The 18,478-nt window shown below is 49.0% G+C and overlaps 1 protein-coding gene across 5 annotated transcripts in view; it reads right to left on the bottom strand.

Moving 5' to 3' along the window:
- The window catches only part of CDK5RAP2 (CDK5 regulatory subunit associated protein 2), a 169,162-nt gene that overhangs the window by 47,743 nt on the left and 102,941 nt on the right, over positions 1 to 18,478 (bottom strand). For 4 of the 5 annotated variants that reach the window (XM_059143514.1, XM_059143516.1, XM_059143518.1 and 1 more), the window contains 4 exons: positions 17,261 to 17,445; positions 11,944 to 12,376; positions 6,713 to 6,944; positions 3,042 to 3,164 (listed from right to left, as the gene is read on the bottom strand). In XM_059143514.1, coding sequence (XP_058999497.1) covers positions 3,042 to 3,164; positions 6,713 to 6,944; positions 11,944 to 12,376; positions 17,261 to 17,445 — 973 coding nt within the window. The remainder of the gene's footprint in view (positions 1 to 3,041; positions 3,165 to 6,712; positions 6,945 to 11,943; positions 12,377 to 17,260; positions 17,446 to 18,478) is intronic. The other variant, XM_059143517.1, reaches the window with a different exon arrangement.

The following is an 18,478-nucleotide window of genomic DNA, read 5'->3' as shown; positions in this document are numbered from 1 at the left end:
CTTACTCAGGCGGCAGCAGAATATAACAGAAAACCCATCCTCATAATCTAACCAGGTCTGGTTTCAAACTCTGGCTCTGCCATTTACTAGCTGCATGACCCCAGGCAGATAACTTAACCTCTCAGAGCCTCAGTGGCTTCATCTGCAAAATGGAAAGAAGACCATTTACTGTGAAGGGTTGGGTCTGCCGTGTTCTGAGGATCCAAGGGGACGCTATCCGCGAAAAGTGTCTGGCACACGGTAGTGAAGGAGCCCGACTACTTTTGATATTCTCTGCTTCCCTCGAACTGCCAGAGGATGGAAGAGGATGCCTATCACAGGAGGCAGGACAGGGGCTGTGGACCAGGGCAAACGCTGCCGAAGCAACCGTGTGGGTAGGACGACAGGGCCTGGGAGAGCTCTCAGAGGGAAAAGCACACAAAAATCCTCGTCAGACTGTATATTCCAATTTCTGGGTTCTGCAACTGTTCCTCGTGGCTGTAAGCCCATTCTTATCTCTGTGTTCACGAGGCAAATACCATAAAATAACTCTTTTTATTTTAGAAAGCAGCTGCTACATGACCTAAAGGAAGCATTTCTAATACAGCATTTCTACTGTACAAAATCTGTGATAGTCACTAGTGTCTGCCATCTCTCGGGGTGCAGACATGTCATTTGTCTCTGTGCTCGGGGTCTGGCACAGGGCCTGGGGCAGAGAAGGTACTCTGTAAGTAACTGCTGGCTGAACGAGTGTAAGAGATAGACAGAGACAGAGGGAGAGATCTCAGTAGGTTTTTTTTCTGGTAAATCACCTTCCAAGTCAACCTTTCAAGTCATCTTTGCCATAATAACTTCATGATAATGGAATTTCATGGCAAGAAGCAATGTTTGTTCACTCTGGGGAATAAAGATTGGTTTCGATGATTTTCATTAAGTAATCATCAGGCAGAGACAAATGTAATAAGACACACACAAATGTCCTTCTGTGATGCAGACGGTGGTCAGCTCTGATGCTTAGCTACACATGCACACACACACACATACTCACGCATCTCAGAAAGTGGGGGACGGTGTGCATTCTCCTACCAACACTTAACCTCCACTTTCAGCTTCGCTCCTCACAATACAACAAATCTAACAGGTAACATTTGCCCCCAGTCTACAGCAGCTTGAGATTCGGCAGCAGCAAAGATCTGGTTTCCAGGCTCCAAGGCCGGTACCCAGCACGGCTCGTGGCCCAGCATCGACACGGCAACCTGATTTTGCTCCCCACAGCCCAGGAGCCCTTGAAGAAGGGCCAAAAGTGGATCTTTCATTTAAAGTCACTGCATGGAGCGTGTGGCTGAGGGAAGGCCGTAAGCTGTGGTGTACAGGGTGAACCCGTGGGTTTAGCAAGGCCTCAGGACACACAACTGGGCCAGGGCCTGGCCGAACGCCAAGCACCTCCCCTATGTGAAGACTACATGGAGAGCCTTCACAACAGCCCCGTGAGGAGGCTCTAGTCTCCCCATCTTCCAGAAGAGGAAATGGAGTTTTAGAGAGATAAGAACTTGCTTAAGAGGGAGCAAGCAGCAGAGCCCTTCCCTCAAAGCCGGGACACCTGCCTCCACCACCCTGAATGTGGCCTCCTAAGGCCTCTCTCCCTTCCTCAGTAACATGTGTGGAATCCCCTGCATTCGCTTCTCGAGGATCGAGGAGCTACTGAAGAGCAAAGAACACAAATATGTGACCACGTATCGACCGCACTGACTGGAGGCCTTGGGAAAGCGTCACCATGACTCAGTTCCCGAGAGACTGGCGTCCTCATAACCACTTCCATCATACACGGTACCAGCTTTGCGGAGGGCAGCCCCTGAGCAAGTCAGCTCAAGATGGAAGCATGGCGGGAGCTACTGGGAGTGTCTCCCCAACCAAGGGCCTCGGGAAGGCCTTCCCTAGAAAGTGACACTGCAGCAGAGACCTAAACGACAGGGACAGGGACATCAAATAAACAGGGAACATTCAGGCAGAGGCAACAACACGTGCAAAGTTCTAGAAGCACCTTCAGACAAAGGGAAGTTCACTAATGCTGGGGATTTGGGAGGGGAAGGGAAACCGCTAGTTAGACAGGAAGCCTTAGCGATCAACTAACTATGAACAAGAAATCCAAAGATATCCCCAGTACCGTTTATTTGCATTAGAGGAAATACTGCAGTTCTGGAACTTTCTACAATTCAGCTAAGGGTACTTTATTGCTTGTAGAGGGCTTCAAAGCCCAGAATATTCAGAAATATGTGACCACGTATCGACCGCACTGACTGGAGGCCTTGGGAAAGCGTCACCATGACTCAGTTCCCGAGAGACTGGCGTCCTCATAACCACTCCATGACAGATTTAGAATTCCTGAAGACAACTGTTTCTTACAGAATGAATTAGGTCCAGATGAAAGGTGACTCTTTTTTTTCTAAACAAAGGCAAAGGGGAGTGGATCTAAGGTAAAAAGAAAAATGTCAGCATGTGTTCATTCTGGTTGAATGGGAACATGAATATTCTTTTATCATCCTTTGTGCTTATCTACATACCTAAGAAGAAACAGATGCGACTTGTCTGGGACCTCACTAACGTGTCTGTACCTTTCCACTGAGCGACCTGACACAGCCCGCACACCAGGAGGCAGCTCGGGCTCACCTGTGACCCACCCTCCTGGGCGGTGGGAGGCCAGCAACGCCCGCCTAACGCAGCCAGTGCCATACGGAGAGCCACCTGGCCGCAGGGCTGGCTGTGGTGCTCCTGTGAGCACGTACTGCACCCGCCAGCATCCAGGCCAGGGAGAAAAGCATGACAAATGGTCCAGCGAGCTCAGACACCCTGTCTCCTGTACCCCCACTCGGCTACGCACTCACCAACTGGATGACCCTGGATCAATTCTTTTTAAAAACTCAGCTTCCTTATATGTTAAGTGGGAATAGCAATGATGTAGTAAAATGCCCGTTGCAGGGCTTCATAACAACTTTTCTAGGAAACACCCCAGGAGTGCCTGGCACACAGAAGCTGTTCAATACACACAGGGGTTGAATTCTGACCGGTCTCATAGCTGGTGTGCTGGTCACTGTCCCCTTCCTTGTCTCTCCAGTCACAGGGCATGGTTTTAATTTCCTTTTGCTCTCCGGGGCTGTCCTGGTAGGCTGCTCCCACAAGGGGCTGGGCTATAGGCATTCACGAAGAGAAGGAAAAATAAATAAAACCATAGACTTGAAAGTTAGCCAAGCAACTGAGAAGAACACAAAGATACAACGGGGAAAATAAAAACACTAGGGAGGCAAAATGCAATTTATAAGATAAAATTAATCTATCGAGCTGCCATAACAGGACATAAAAAGCATAAATACACTGCAGCTTGTCTCAAATGGTTTAAGTCCAAGCTCTCAAAAAACTATGAGTGAGAAAATGAATTCTATAGACTCATGCCCACTTTTCTGGAGAAGAGAGAGGCCCCGGGGTCTACTGGGCAGCTGCGGGAGCAGCACCTGGCTGAGGCACCCTGGTGTCTCAGCAAGAAATGAAAACGCGGGCGCCTGGGTAGCTCAGTGGGTTAAAGCCTCTGCCTTCGGCTCCGGTCATGATCTCAGGGTCCTGGGATCGAGCCCCTGCTGAGCAGAGAGCCTGCTTCCTCCTCTCTCTCTCTGCCTACTTGTGATTTCTGTCTGTCAAATAAATAAAATCTTAAAAAAAAAAAAAAAAAAGGAAATGAAAACGATGGTAAGGGCATACCGCAAACCCTGGACAAGGCACCAGGACCTCTACTGGGCTGAGTCACCTTTGCCATAAAACCTTTCCTCCCTGAAGTGTCCCTTACTTCTGCCCTGCACTGGCGTGTTTCATTATCTGCTCCTTCCCACTAGACAGGGAGTTCTCAGAAGGGAGGGACTACCTCGGTCCTCTCCATCTCTGTCTCTGTCTCCTACATCCAGTGCATGAGGTTGGGAACTCGGCAGGGGCTCGGGGAATAGTCACTGAATGCATGAACAGATGTCTACGAGGAAGGCTGGCTGGAGAGAAAGTGGGAAGGGAAGAGCAACACGGCCAAAGTCCCCCTTATCTCGAAACTTCCACTTTGGGGAACTCAAGAACCTAAAGATCAGTGGAAAATACCACGCACTATCGGGCCTCGGAAAGTCCATACGGAAGGTATCAAGGTGCTAGACTTTATGAGGCAGTAAAGGGCGCGGGCCTGGAAGACAGGCAGGCTGGTTCAAATCTAAGTTAGTGACAGCGTGACGGCACCCAAGTCACTTTGTCTCAAAAAGTACCGCCTCATGCTAAAACCACCTCAAACTAAATCATTACTGCTCCTGCCTCGAGGACTGTTAAGAAGATTCCGTTAGATCATGTACGCAAAGCGGGCAGTGAGGCTGAAAAAATCCCGGGAGCCCATCTTATTCCTGACACAGGAAGTGCACGGCTCCCAGTCGTCTCCCAGCCTGGAGCCACCTGCGAGATCTCCATGTCGGATGTAGCCCAGAGTGCCAACTTTCCAATGCCAAAACCCCAAATAAGCTCAGTGTCCTCCCTGAACATGCACCTTGCCCCCTCGTACTAAGGCCCCGGCTGTCCCCTGGCACTGCCTCTCCTGCGGCCGCCCCCTGAGTGGAGCCAGCCCCTGGCCATCTTTCCCACATGCCCTGTGATCCCAGACCTGGAAGAGTGTACGGGCCTTCTCTCTCGCTGACACCGCCAGATCATGCTCTCTTCCCTAAAAACTCCAGCTCTGCAGCTGATGCTGATGCAGCCAGACCAGCTGGCTGCGGTCACCTGCAGTCCCGATTCCCTAAATCCCTTGAGCCTCACTGACGACGTGGCTCCTAACTGCCCTGTGTCTCCGCCCCACTTTATGGGAAAACTCCTCAGAGCTGTTATTCTCACCATCTCAGTTCCTCTCCTGCACTGGCTCTCTGGAACCTGTCCGAGGCAGGCCTCAGCCGCGCCAGGACAACAGCTCCTTCAAGGTTGCCAGTGATGATCCCCCATTACTAAATCCCAAGTCCACACCTCAGACATTGCCGGACTGATTCACGATACTCGACCCAGCGAACCTGCTCTTTCCTCAGCTCCCAGACACCGTCCTCTCGTGGCTCTGTCCCTGCCTCCCTGGGTGCTCCTTCTGCGTCCAACCCCTGCTCACTGTTCCCTGTGTCTCCAAGTCTCAGAGCTTCAAATACCAGTGATATGTTGACATTTGCTAAATTTACGGCCCTGTATCTCCAACTGCCAACATGGCACCACCACGGGGCTGGTCAACAGGCGTCTCAAGAAGTCCCAGACCAGACACCAGACGCCCGCCTCTGCCTCTCCCGCTCAGGGCGGCACGAGCCATCACTCCAATGGCTCGTGTTACCAGTGATCCTTTCAAGCAGAGCTCGGCCTACTTCTCTCTTTAAGAGCCAAACACGGGCTGTTTTGGGCTCTACCAACCACAGGGCCTCTATCACACCTACTCAACTCCAGCAGTCACAGGCCATGTGCAATTAGTGACCATCACGGTGCTCCAAGAAACTTAAAAATGGCTAGCGAGCTTGGCCCACAGGGTTATGGTTAAGCTTGACCATCCCTGCTTTAAAGCTGAAGTTGCGTCACTCCACTGCTCCAAACCCTCCATTTCTTACCTGAGTGACAGACAAAGCCTGAGAACGGCCTCCTGGGCGCACCCGACATACTACCTCCCTGACCTCCTCCAGCCTTCTCTTCCCCACTCCACTCCAGCCGCAGAGCTGGCCCCGCCTTCCTCGTCATCCAGCTTCTCAAGGTCAAAGCAACGTCAGGGCCTTCGCCCTTTTCCTGCTGCCAAAAACGCACTTTCCAAGCTGGCTCATCCCCTCCTCTCCTCCCGGTCTGTGTTCAGATGTCACCTCCTCAGGGAGGCTCTAGGATCCCGCATGCGGCGGCACACTCTGCCCGGCTCCACACTGCCCACGCCCTCAGCCCTGCTCTCGCTTCCTCCCCAGCACCCGCCATCTCTAGTCCGCTATACCTGCTCATCAGCATACTGTCCTCCCCACGACAGGAACAGAAGACACAGACTTACATCATCTGCTTTATCACTTCCTCCCCAGGGCCTACGACAGTGCCTGGCACAGCAGGGTTTCATCAGTACTTTTTAACCAGATCAATAAAAGACTGCTGTTGTTGTTTTTGGTATCGTGTGCTGCTGCATGTGCACACAGCACAAGTTCATAATCAGGAGTCAACGTGTGTACTTCTGTGGACTCATGAACCCTCTGAAAACGAGGTCCAATACTACCTTGTGCTCACCTACACCGCTCTGGGATGGGGTTTGGAATTAGCCCTGAGAAACCCAGAGTAATACAGCCCAGACGTTCTAGAAAACTTACATACATGATGCCATATGCCTGAGGCTTCCACAGACAAAGCCAAAAAAACCCACCCAGATTCAAGTCATTCCACAGCTGGGTTACCTGCAGACCATCCCAAGTGAAGGGAACGGTGACCTGACAAGACCCACGAGCACTTCCAAGTCCCCTTTATCCAGACTCCAGAATAAAATGAAAACAATAGATTCACTTTCCTTATTGTGTTCCTTTGATTGTGCATTTGTCAAGACTCAAGATTAATCACGGTAATTCATAAAATTTATGCTCAAACTTACTGCAGTTCTAAACAACAAGGCTGACATTTCAAGCAGCTCTATCGGGTCGTTCATCTAGCTCACGGCGACGACATTTTTCTCGCTGCTTACCTTTCTGTAGCGTTTTGTCTGGCGCTGGCCTCCCCTCCGTCATTGCTTCAGCCAGAATTAACTTTTGGTGAAGTTGCTTATTGCGGATTTTAAACTCCTTCAGCTCCCCCTGCAGCTCCAAGACTTGGCCCTGCAGCTGGGCCACCACCTCCTGGGTGACGGGAAGCTGATACACATTTCCTAATGACCGGGACGGCTTTATCAGGATGGGCAGGCGGGACTTCTTAGCTTCCTGAAGAGACACGTGCAAAGGACAATGAATGCACTTCCTCTGGTCACAGAGGCAACACCCTCATGCCAACCTCGTAAAACAGGATTCACACCGGCTGTCCAGACCTCTGGTTCCTAGAAGGGCCTCTATGTTTATCTCCCAGTCTACAGGACTTCTGTCTTGGCAGGTCCCCTCCTGTGACTGGCAAGCGCCAAGATTTTCCTCCGCGACACCCTCTTGGCCCTGGCCCGCTGTCTCTGTGGACATCCAGATGCTCGACATATGGCAACCCTTTTCCCAGCACAATCTTCTAAATAACATTTTCTTGCTCCGTATCTATTTCTTTATTCCAACCCCGTGCCCCCTCTCCTCAGTCTAAGCCAATCTGCTGGTCCACCGAATCACCGCGACTGAAGCTGTCCATGGCTAGCGGGTCACTAAGCCAGTGGCTCGGAGCCCCAACCTGCCCACCCTCAACATGTTCGTTTCCACCGGCTCCCAGGCACTCTGAGGCCAGCCCAGCACTCGGCTCCTTCCATCTACCACCCAAGTCCCCACCCCAAAGCTACGCTACTTCAACACCCAACGTCTTGGTCAATCACATCACCAGCTCCTCACTGCGTCACCCAAACCGGCGAGTCTATCAAACCTTTACACTCGTCACCCACTCTCGCCACTCACCGGGCTCCACTAATTCCAGCTGGGCTCCCTGGACTATCCCCACCCCGCCGCACTATCTTCATCCAACCCCAAGACACTGCTGGCAGTCACCTAGCCACGGCAACTGCCTCCTGAGCGCCCTCTCCCACCCCTCATGCCCTTTCTAGTCCGCTCTCCATACTGCGGCAGGAAAAGGCAAACCTAACATTCCTTGCCTCTGCTTACAACTACGGGAACACTTCCCAGTCTCTTATGACCAAGGTCAAAATGCGTACCACAGCCGCAATGCTGTGCATAACCTGCAGCCCAAGTCACTGCCCCTCTGCCATCTCCCTATTCCCACACACACACCTTCTATCAGTTCCTCCAATGTCTATGCTCCTTCTACCCTAGGGCCTTGGCATACACTGTCTCCTCTGTCTACACACGCTTTCTTGCCCGCCCCCACGTCTCCCATACCCAATACATTCATTAGGACTCCACTCAGATGTATCTTCCTCAGGACAATAGGCCTTGATTTCTAAGACCAATTAAAAGATGAGCAAAGGGTCTAAAAGACACATTCAAAAGGAGATCTATATATGGCCAATAAACACATGAAAAGATGTTCAGTGTCATTAGTCATCAGGGAAATGTAAATCAAATCTCCATGAAATATTGCCACTCCCAACTCATTAGGACAGCGTATGACCAAAATAATAACAAGTGTCGGCAAGGCTGTGGAGAAATTGGAAACTTCATGCTTCTGGTGAAAATGTAAACAAGGGGCAGCTGCTGTGGAAAACAGCCTGGTGGTTCTTCAAAGGGTTAAACACAGAGTTCCCATAGGACCCTGCAATTCCACGCCTCGGTGTTTACCCAGGAGACATGAAAACACACATCCATGCAAAGACTTGTGCATGAATGTTCATAGCAATATTCTTCATAATAGCTAAAAAGTAGAAACAGCCCAAATGTCCATCGACTGATGAATGGATAAATAAAATGTGCTACATCCATACAATGGACTATCGCTTGGCAATAAAAAGAAATGAACTGCTGCTACGGACTACAGCACGAATGCACCTCGAAAACATTACTAAGTAGAAGCAGTCACCAAAGATCACATGTTGTATGATCCCATTTATATATAAAACACCCAGAATAGGCAAATCTATAAAGACAGAAAGTAGATCAGTGGTTGCCTGCAGCTAGGGCAGATGGGGGAGAAATGGGAAATGACCGCCAATGCGTCAGGGTTTCTTTTTGGATAATTAAACATGTTCTAAAATTGATTATGGTAACAGTTCTACAACTCTACAAATATACCAAAAACAAAACAAAACCAAACCACTGCACTATATATTTTAAACAGATAAATTGTTTGATACGTGAATTAGGTCGTTATTTATTTATTTATTTTTTAAGATCTTATTTATTTGAGAGAGAGCACAAGAGTAGGATGAGGGGGAGAGGGAGAAGCAGACTCCCCACTGAGCAGGGAGAGTGATGCGGGCAGGACTTGATCTCAGGACCCTGGGATCATGACCTGAGCTGAAGGCAGACACTTAACCGACTGCACCAGCCAGGCGCTCTGAGGTTATTATTCTTTTTAATTTTTTAAGTGGAAGAGAATGAATCTGAGAAGGAAACAAGAAATACTTAGGACCCTGGGAATGATGAAATCAGCAAGGTCTCCCAAGCAGGAAAAGTGAAGAAGGAGCCCTGCTTGCACATTTTAGGTTGTAAAATACTTTCAAGCTCATTGTCCCACAGTCCTCCAGTAAGCTCTGCATTCCCAGAGCTCACAGGAAAACAGAAGTTACGGGGCCTATGTTCCAAAGAACTGAGACGTCCAACAACCAGTACAATGTCATACAACAAGAATGTAAGAGCAGGACCTCACAACAACTCTCCAGCCTCTATTGCTCAGTTAAGGAAAGTGAGACACTCTCTGCCCCGAAGTTCCAGGCCAGAGAGCAGGTTCAAGGCCAAGGACAGTTGGAGGTGGTGAAGGGGCCCAGTGGTGAAAGGGGCAGGGGAATGCCTCATCAAAGAGGACTGCCAAATAACAGTCATTTGCCTGTCTCCACCAATTGTCTCCACCAATCTTTATTCTTGGATCCAAATCTGTGTGTCATATGGCAGGAGAAAAGATATCTGCAAGTGCACAAATGCCAAAGCCAATTTCAGGCTGGAAGACTGCCGTCAGTCAACCTAATGCGGGTTTTAAAATAACACCACACAAAATGCTACCTTATGGACACTGAGCACAGCCCCACCTACCACCTTATTAAAGATGTCATAACGGAACTCCTCACGTGGGGGTGGTAGGGGACAGGAATACACACCCACTGGGCCTGACATGCACCTACCCAACCATGCACAAGGCACTGGCAGGCACTTGCCACACATTTCCTCATATCACCACTGCGACAGCCTCCGGTTCCAGGTCACACCGATCCCACTTGAGCCACCAAGAAAGGGAAGCAGCCAGGCCTGAAGCAATCCCCGGTACATTTTATGATGGTATCCCTTACCAAGGGCTCCTCCCTTCCCGAGAGGTAGGTTTAGAAAAATCCCTATCTTGGGCACCTGGGTGGCTCAGTTAGTTAAGCATCCGACTCTTGCTCTCGGCTCAGGTCTTGATCTCAGGGTCATGGGTTCGAGCCCCACACTGGGTGTGAAACCAACTTAAAAAAATAAATGAATAAATAAATAAATAAATATATTCCTGTATGTCCCTAAAACTGGACTTCAATCTCTATCCCTACTACTCCTCTCAACAGCTGACTCATTCTGGACCATTTTCTGAGCCTTTCAGAGGCTGTATTTCTTCATATGTAAAATATCAGGAATATCTACCTAATTTACACGCTTCTTGAGAAGATTAAATGTGATGATATAGATAGAGAATATCTAGCATGATCCTCGCACAAACAACAGATGCTAAAAAATAAACACAGTAGCCTTCCTTTTGAAAACATAAGCAAGAAGCATAATTCCAAACTAAAAAAAAATTAATATATTTGGGGAAATTACTGAGTTCATTCAATTATGCAATTTTTCTGCACAAAGGAGGCTATCTCCCACACAAACCGGGGGGAAAAACATCTAGTTTTCCTAATACACAGGTACAAACTAACAGAGCTGGGGCAGATGAGACCATTTCTATTCCAGCCAAACTGCACAAATTTGCATCTGGAGTACCGTTAATATAATGGCAGTGTCTCTCTCTCTCTCTTTTTTTTTTCTTTTTGTCTTTACTGATATCTTTAGAAAACCCTATTCTAGAAATTACAGTTTTGGTACATAATTTAAAACAATCAAAAGCAATTTTGCTAATGATATATCTAACTCCCTTTGGTATGCACAAAAGCAGTAATTTAGTGGTCAGAAAATAAACTTAATTCTCCATTCTGATGCTATGAAGCAGTGTGTACAGCTGATTTCTCAGATACAAAACACCCATCAGAAACAAGAACACCAACAGCCGTCACTGGAGTTCTATTAGAAACATGACCTACTTCTCCACCAGAATAGACATCTCCCTGCTTTGGGGATCATCAGCCCCGACCCCTCTGCCCACAAGGAGTTTAGTAAAAGGTCCAATCAAATACGACCAAGAGAATCTGGCTTTTAATAATATGGGAGATTTGATGGCATTAGAGGAGAAGCATAGAGACAACCTCTTGACTGAAGCAAAATGCATTCCCCTACCAGAATCGGAGCCCACCACTCTGGGCCAGCAGGAGCTGGGGGCTAGCCTGGGAAAGGGTAAGGCTGTGCCATCAGGCACCCTGGGGTCCCAACTCAGCCCTGTAACTGCTGGCTAACTGTGGGCATTCAAAACCATGCTTCCTCATCTCTGACAGGTGTCGCAAGGATAAGAGAACATAGATGAAGCTCACAGAACAGAACCTCTCCACCACAACGTCTACACAAGATAAAACCTAGGTTCTCAGGCCTCCTCCTCAAGTCAGGGTATCACAGTTTCACTGTAACCTGCGAACGTAAATATCCCCCAGTAGGTGAAATTCATACGAAATTTGGCACATCTCCCACAATGGCATCTCCCAGAGCCGTTACAAGGTAAGATGTTCCTGATACAGAGCATGAAAGAAAAAGCTACACACAGACGTATAAATACGACTCTATAAGGAAACTGCACAAATGTCATGACGTACAGACAAATGAGACTGGGCGGGTTGGAGGGAGGTGAAGACAAACACGCGCCTCTAGGCCGAGGCCAGACGGGTGCAGGCCGGGGAGACACCGGATTCTACATACATCAAAAAAAGCAGTGAGATCAGAGTTGGTCTTTTAGCCTTTCATCTGTATAAAATAAGAAAACAAATGAATAATAAATAGAAAAGCTTACTCTGTCAGTCCCGCTGGGGAAGGAAGGGGCAGTGGCCTGCTGCCCTGGTGCCATGCACAAGTTCTCCGGCGGGCCCTCAGTGTGAAACGCGGCGTCTGGGGGCTTCTCTGCCCACGCCCCTCTCCTGCCCTCGTTCTGGAATCTGCGCGTGTCCCCCTCCACCGCCACGGTCTGCACGGAGGCATCTTTCAGCTCCAGCTTGGACACCTGACCCGTCCTTCCTAGCTGGGCTGTCCGCGGCGACTTCCCTTCATCGCAGGACTTGGACAATGAGTTGACTTGGTTGAAATGTCCGAGTTCACCGCTTAGCTGAGCAGCCATTTGCTTAAAAAACTTCTCCGTTTTACCATCAAGGTGTTGTGCAGACACTTCCTGCTCTGTCAAGCACGTTCGTTCCAGGAGTAGCTCACGTAGCACTTTCAGAAGGTCTGGCCTGTTTTTCCAAAAGGGAAGGAAGTGGAAGAACTAGGTTTTCTGCTATAGCCTCATGCCCTACCAGATTTCCCAAGTTTTCTCCACTGACCGGCCCAAACTGTTTAAGCACGCAGCCCGCTCGCCATGTGCCACCAAGGATTCTCTCCCCTGTCACCTCATGACAACCACACCTGGTGGGTACTGGCATGTCCGACTCATGGATAAGAAGAGACTCCACATGGACACTACAAGTGAGAAGGCCATGTGCTGTAAGGATGCAAACAGGGTCTAGAAAAAGCCGGGCTTGGGAAGGAGCAAGTAGGGTCATCAAGAATTGTCATTTCTGACCACTGTGAGGTCCACCCGGCCTCTGGCCCCATGCCTACATCCGGGGGTGAGTACGGCTTAGGAGGATCTGGTCAACCTGGTGGAACCACGAGTGACCTGGCCCATCACTGTGCACAGTCAGGCTCAGTACACAGGCACTGAATGCAGGGATACTGCGAACTACTTGGAACAGAAATAGTAGTGAAATCACATAAAAATGGCTTCAAGTTTTAACTCAGAGATGCTCTGGAAGTAAGGTAAGTCTCCCTCCACAGGACAGCAATAAAGACGAAACAAGAGAGCGTTTAAGCAGCAGATACTTTAGGGCACTGGCCATGTGCCCTAAGCTCCTGCAGATCCCAGCTGCGGCTGTGTGCACACTGTGTAAACGGTGCCGGAGACACAGACAGTCCCACTTAGAGTACTGCCTGCCTCTCGTCACTGCCTTGGGCCTTTCCCAGAGGCCCCCAGCAGTGCAGTGAGAAGTGGAGACCAGTTTACATGCCATGTGAGCACACACGGGAGCCCCTCCCACTCCACTCTAAACCCATGTAAGTGACAGCAAAAGATACATAACAAATACTGTAAGATGCCCCATAGGCCTCGAAATCAAGGTAAAATTTACCCAAAGGTCAGAAATGGAGGAGACCACAGTCAGGAGAAAGGGGACATTCGCAGAAAGCACTGGGGGCAGAAAGTCCTCCCATGGTGGAGGAAACCAGGGAAATCTCATGAGCCAGAGGCAGCTGTGGCACCCCACAGGAGGAGGAGGAGGGAGCACAGGGGACAGAGCAGGGCTGTCCACACCCTGGCAAACCCAACCTGCACACATGACCCGTGAGTATGACAGACAGGTCACAACCCGACGAATCAGAGTTCACACTCAAGACAATTAAATAAACAAGGAAACCTGAAGATTTTAATGTAAGTATATGTAAATCATCTAAAAAATAAAGGAGAGTGGCTCATTTAAGAAAGAAGAGACAAACTAGGAAACAGAGACAGGAAACGATGTTAAAAGGGACTGGAGCAGGCAAGGACAGAAGGAGAGGCCGGTGGGAGAGCTGCCACTGACATCGAGGTCGGGCTGAGGTCGTGGCCGTCAGCAGTGACCGAGGCAGAAGAGGCCCACTGACGCTCCCCTCACATTTTCTCTCTGCCATTCCTCCCACCTGCCTTTGGCCAGGGCCAGCCTCTGCAGACGGACTCCCTGAGCACACCCTGATGGTCCCTGCTCCATATCTGGGTTCCCGCTACATGTGACAATTGACATGAGGCCTGGTTCTACCTTTCCCATGGAGCCCTCCAAGAGCCAAGGGAAGGCCCTACTTCCTTCTGGGTTCAGATCATCTAGCTCTGGGCCAGAGGCAATTCTATTCACATCACACAGCTACAGCACACTGAAGGAGGGTAAAAAATAGAAGTTTAAAAAACAAAATTAAAATGTATGGTACATTTTTCCCTTCTAATACGGAATCATCTAGACTACACAAACCATCTTAAAATTTAGTAAACCCAGACTTTAAAAATATTTCTGGCACTTTAAGCGCGTTAAACTAAATTGTCCTTTCCTCTCCTTCCCTTAATATAGATTAAAAATAATGACAACTACTATTCAGCTAGCCGAAGGAGGACCGTTACTCACCACCAAACAACACACAATAAAACCGAGGACAAAGATTTTACAAATGGGTAGTAAAAGGTGGTGAAAGAGGCCATTAGAATATACTAAAGTGGGGGTGATGTTAAATAAAACATTTCAAGTGTTACTTTGCTAGAATTCTGAACAGGAGATTCATTAAGCTGTCACTGTGATCGGGACCTTCTTAATGGTTGAGTCGAGGGTCTTGTCAGAGGCACAAACATTGTTTACAGACCCTTCCAGGGGATCTCTGCCACAGTGAGAGATGTAAAGGGGAGGAACTGACATTTGTGAAGCACGTGCCCTGTCAGGTCCTTTAAATACACCAAAAACATTCAGGCCTTGCTGTATGACGAGGAGATGGGGCCAAACCTAACCCCATTTTACAGATGAAGAAATGGGCTCATAAAGATTCAAGATCCCCTAGCAAAGTGGCAGAACAAAGACTGGAATCCAGATATTTCTGACTCTGAAGGATCAGTACACTCTCTCCAATTTTCCACACTCACTTTCTGCTGTGATGCTGGGCTTCTAAGCATCTGCACTGACACTTAAATACTTAACTGAGCACCTGCCACCTGCCACGTAAGGCAGTGGGCATACATTGTGCTCACATTTCACTGAGAAGACAGACAGACCTTCACGCAAACACTGATAACTAAATAAGACAACGTGCAGCAAAGACAAGTACTATGAATTAAGGGAGAAAGGGAGGGAAAAAGTTCGGAGACCACGTGTTAAAGCAGGATTTCCCATTAATGGTCAGCAAAGGCCTCTCTACACAGCTGATGTCTAGCTGAGATGCCACCAGTCACATACACACCTAGGAAGAGAACATTCTAGGTAGAGGGAATGGCTAGTGCAAAGGCCCTGAGGTAAGAACCAGCCTGGATGTCTGAGGAGCAGAGCAGAGCTCGGTGAATAGGAGGGGTAGGTGATATGGGCAGAGAAAGAGGCGGGTGCCAGGTGGAGAAGCTGTGATCTTACTGTAAGAGCAACGGAAATCTGCTAGAAGGTTTAAGCATGGAATGGATCTGATCTGACTTAAGTCTTATTAAAAAGATCACTGTGGCTGCTCTATGGAGAATGGACAATAGAGGAGGCTGTGCTGCTGGCGTCCAGGAAAGAGATGGTGGCAGTTGGGACCAAAAGGGAATTCCTAAGTAGAAGACTAGTGTTTCTCTGACCAAAACCCTGGTTACCCCAAGGACTCCTCCAGAATGTTCTCCAACGGCTCTAGCATTTTATAACTAAGGGAATGTCAAATCCCCAAACGTCAGAGCCCATGTTTATGAAAAGGAGATCGCCAGGAGCAGCACCCAGAAAGCTGGTGTGAGGGTAAGGGGAGCCCAGCACGCGATGCCCCATGTGTGCGCCAGGAGGGGCTGCAGACCACCGCCAGGCCTTCGGGAGGCCTCGCAGAGCCATGACTCCACTTCGTTTTGGTGGGCTGTGGTGCACTGTGAGTGACAGCTGCACAGGCTACGGGTTTAGGTTGGTGTGAGAAAACCTTTTCTAACACTACAACTGGCCTTACTGGTCTGGAAGCCTATGGAACAGATACTTACAGAGCACAGGGAACTGAACCAGAGATGTCACAAGCTTGCCTAGCAGGCAGAAGATATTCTCTTAAAAAATGTAACTAGGTCTTCATTTTTAAAAAGCAAGAGATTTAGAATACAGTTTGGGGGCTTCCACTGAAAGGCTGGAAGGCTGGAAGCCACAGGGTCAGCTGGGGCCAAGAAGCTCCTGCCCACCAGCAGGGAGCACATATGCCCCAGCTGCTGGACCCGTGCCCACTGTAGCCCACCGGACTCTCCCCCACTCACGTCACCCCTGCACAGTCCAAGGCAGTCCCAGACAGGCAGCTGCATCTCTGAACTCTGATGGAATGTTTGGGATCCTGACACCAAGAAACACCCCCTCTCTCAAGCACTGACTATGGTCACCTAACTCTCTCTGATAATTAACTAGAATGACCACTAGACAGGTTCCCCAAGAGAAGATGTGCTAGAAAAATGCTGGACAGTTGCCAGAGAGTGGGGACGGGTCAGCCTGCCTGAGCTCACAAAAACAGAACACTCCAATCCTTTTTTTAGCTAAAGAATGTTGATGAGGCTTAGTCGACCAATGATGTAAGAAACGGTAGGGTTCCTGGATCTTGCCAAGAGTCACGGGCAGGAGTCGGCAGCTCCGTTTCTCTACCTACACTGGAGGAGAACTGGACAGTTTCACGGAACACACACGACCCGCCTGCCATGTTCCTTACACGGGGCCCTCTCTCATTCCTCACGGCACCCGAGGAAGTGTTTGGAGAGACTGGGGTCCCTAAGAGAGGAAGGCACGGCTCCTCCTGGCTCCAAAGCCCAGGCAGCTGTTATGATGGTCCTGAAAGAGTGTGCAAGGGGACAGTCTCCTCCTGAAGAGGTAACATTAAAAATACAAACGTACCGCATGTTTCTCCTGTTTTGTTTTCAGGAAAACACCCTGAAGCATTTCCTGACATAGGACTCCCAGCAGATAAAATGAGAAGAGAAATGAAGTTCAAGTTCAACGTAAAACAGGGAGTCACGACTACAATGGCAATTTTTAAGCTGTTGCAGTTCTTAAGCTACTGGAGAAGAGACTCCAGTAGGGCTGATTCCTCTCGCTGACAGCCAGACAGCCCTTCCCAGGGCTCCCAGGACCGATTCCAGAGGAAAGCTTTCTCTCTCTCTTTATAATGGGCTTGCATGAGGCTCTGCTGAGGACCCTCCCAGCCACTAGCGCACAGCCTAATTACTTAATTGCATGACTGGCAAGATTCCTTCCAAGACATTTCAGGGGCTCACTCAGCTAAATGACACAGCACTGCCATCTACATCCATTTAGCAAAATGAGTTTGCTCTCCCCTCAAACTAGAAAGAAAAAGCAACAGCGGGGCCCCACGTCTACCTGGATTCCAGTAACAATGTGGCCTTCTCGTTGAAGAAAGGGGCAAGCAGGTTTAGGAGCTTGCCTTCTTCTACACTCTGGTCTCCGGGGCAGCCAGGTTTGTGGGTTCCATCGTCTAGAATACTGGAATCTGTGTGCCTCAAGTATCCGTTTTTGCAGCCCCCTTTGGGATAGTCCTCTGTGACCTGCAAATCAGAACATCTGGTCAAAACACGGACCTTGGAAGAGAGGAGGGGTATCCGTGGAGAGGGAAAGAACGGAGACCGCGAGCAAATGAGCAGCGCAAGCAACCCAGAGGGAAAAGGCAAGCAGGACAGAGAGCAGGCTCCAGCTCACAGGTCCACACATGCGCCTTGTGGCCGGGCGGGCAGACGCTCCCGCAAGAGCACGGAGAGCTTCACACCACTTCTCCTCACCCTCACTTCCCTCATCCACAAAATCGGGGAGCAATACCACCTCCCAAAGGGACCATGAGAATCAAATGAGATGACTGATTCACCTAAGGTCCTGGCACAGTATCCCGCCCACCATGGGCAGGTCCCCCCACCTCACGACCCACCCCTTGTGAGTTAAGAAGGGTATGGAGCCCACACCATGAACAATGCTTTAGATGTCCATTAACTACTACCTCTCGTGATGTGTCCTCCCATTACAGAGCAGAAAGGCCTCTTACTCTTTATGGAGACATCCTAATTAACATGACTTTGATTTGTCTCATTAGGAAAGTAGAGGGTTCCTAATTCCTATGGAGATGTTATTTACGGATCCACCTTCTGGGGTCACTGAGGGCCCCACAGGAGTGGTACCAAGGATTCATCTAGTTAAAGCTTGTACTGGGCATGTCCTGAGGTGCTGCAATTAGCAGTCTCCCCCCACTTTCCAGAGCTGTAAATTTCTTCTACCAGTCTATAAATAACTCCCCTTGACTGCACTACTGCTGGTGATATACACACTAACCATCACACCCCTCTCTCACACTTGTAAAATGATTAAGATTTTTTAAATGGAAGACAAGACCCATACAAATGAGCTGTTATTTATAGGGTCTTGTTTGCCACCAATCTAGTTATTAAATCCATCTAAATTAGTACCCTCCAAAAAAGGAAAAGTCTAGACTATCATAATACAAAGAGAGAGAGTGTTTCCTGAGCACTTAGTACATACCTTTCTACTTAAATATCACAAAAACTCCAGCAAGAACGGATTATCTTCACTGAT

This window comes from Mustela lutreola, chromosome 12 (genome assembly GCF_030435805.1).
Source record: "Mustela lutreola isolate mMusLut2 chromosome 12, mMusLut2.pri, whole genome shotgun sequence".
Taxonomy (NCBI): Eukaryota; Metazoa; Chordata; class Mammalia; order Carnivora; family Mustelidae; genus Mustela; species Mustela lutreola.
This window is presented reverse-complemented; position numbering and strand designations above follow the sequence as displayed.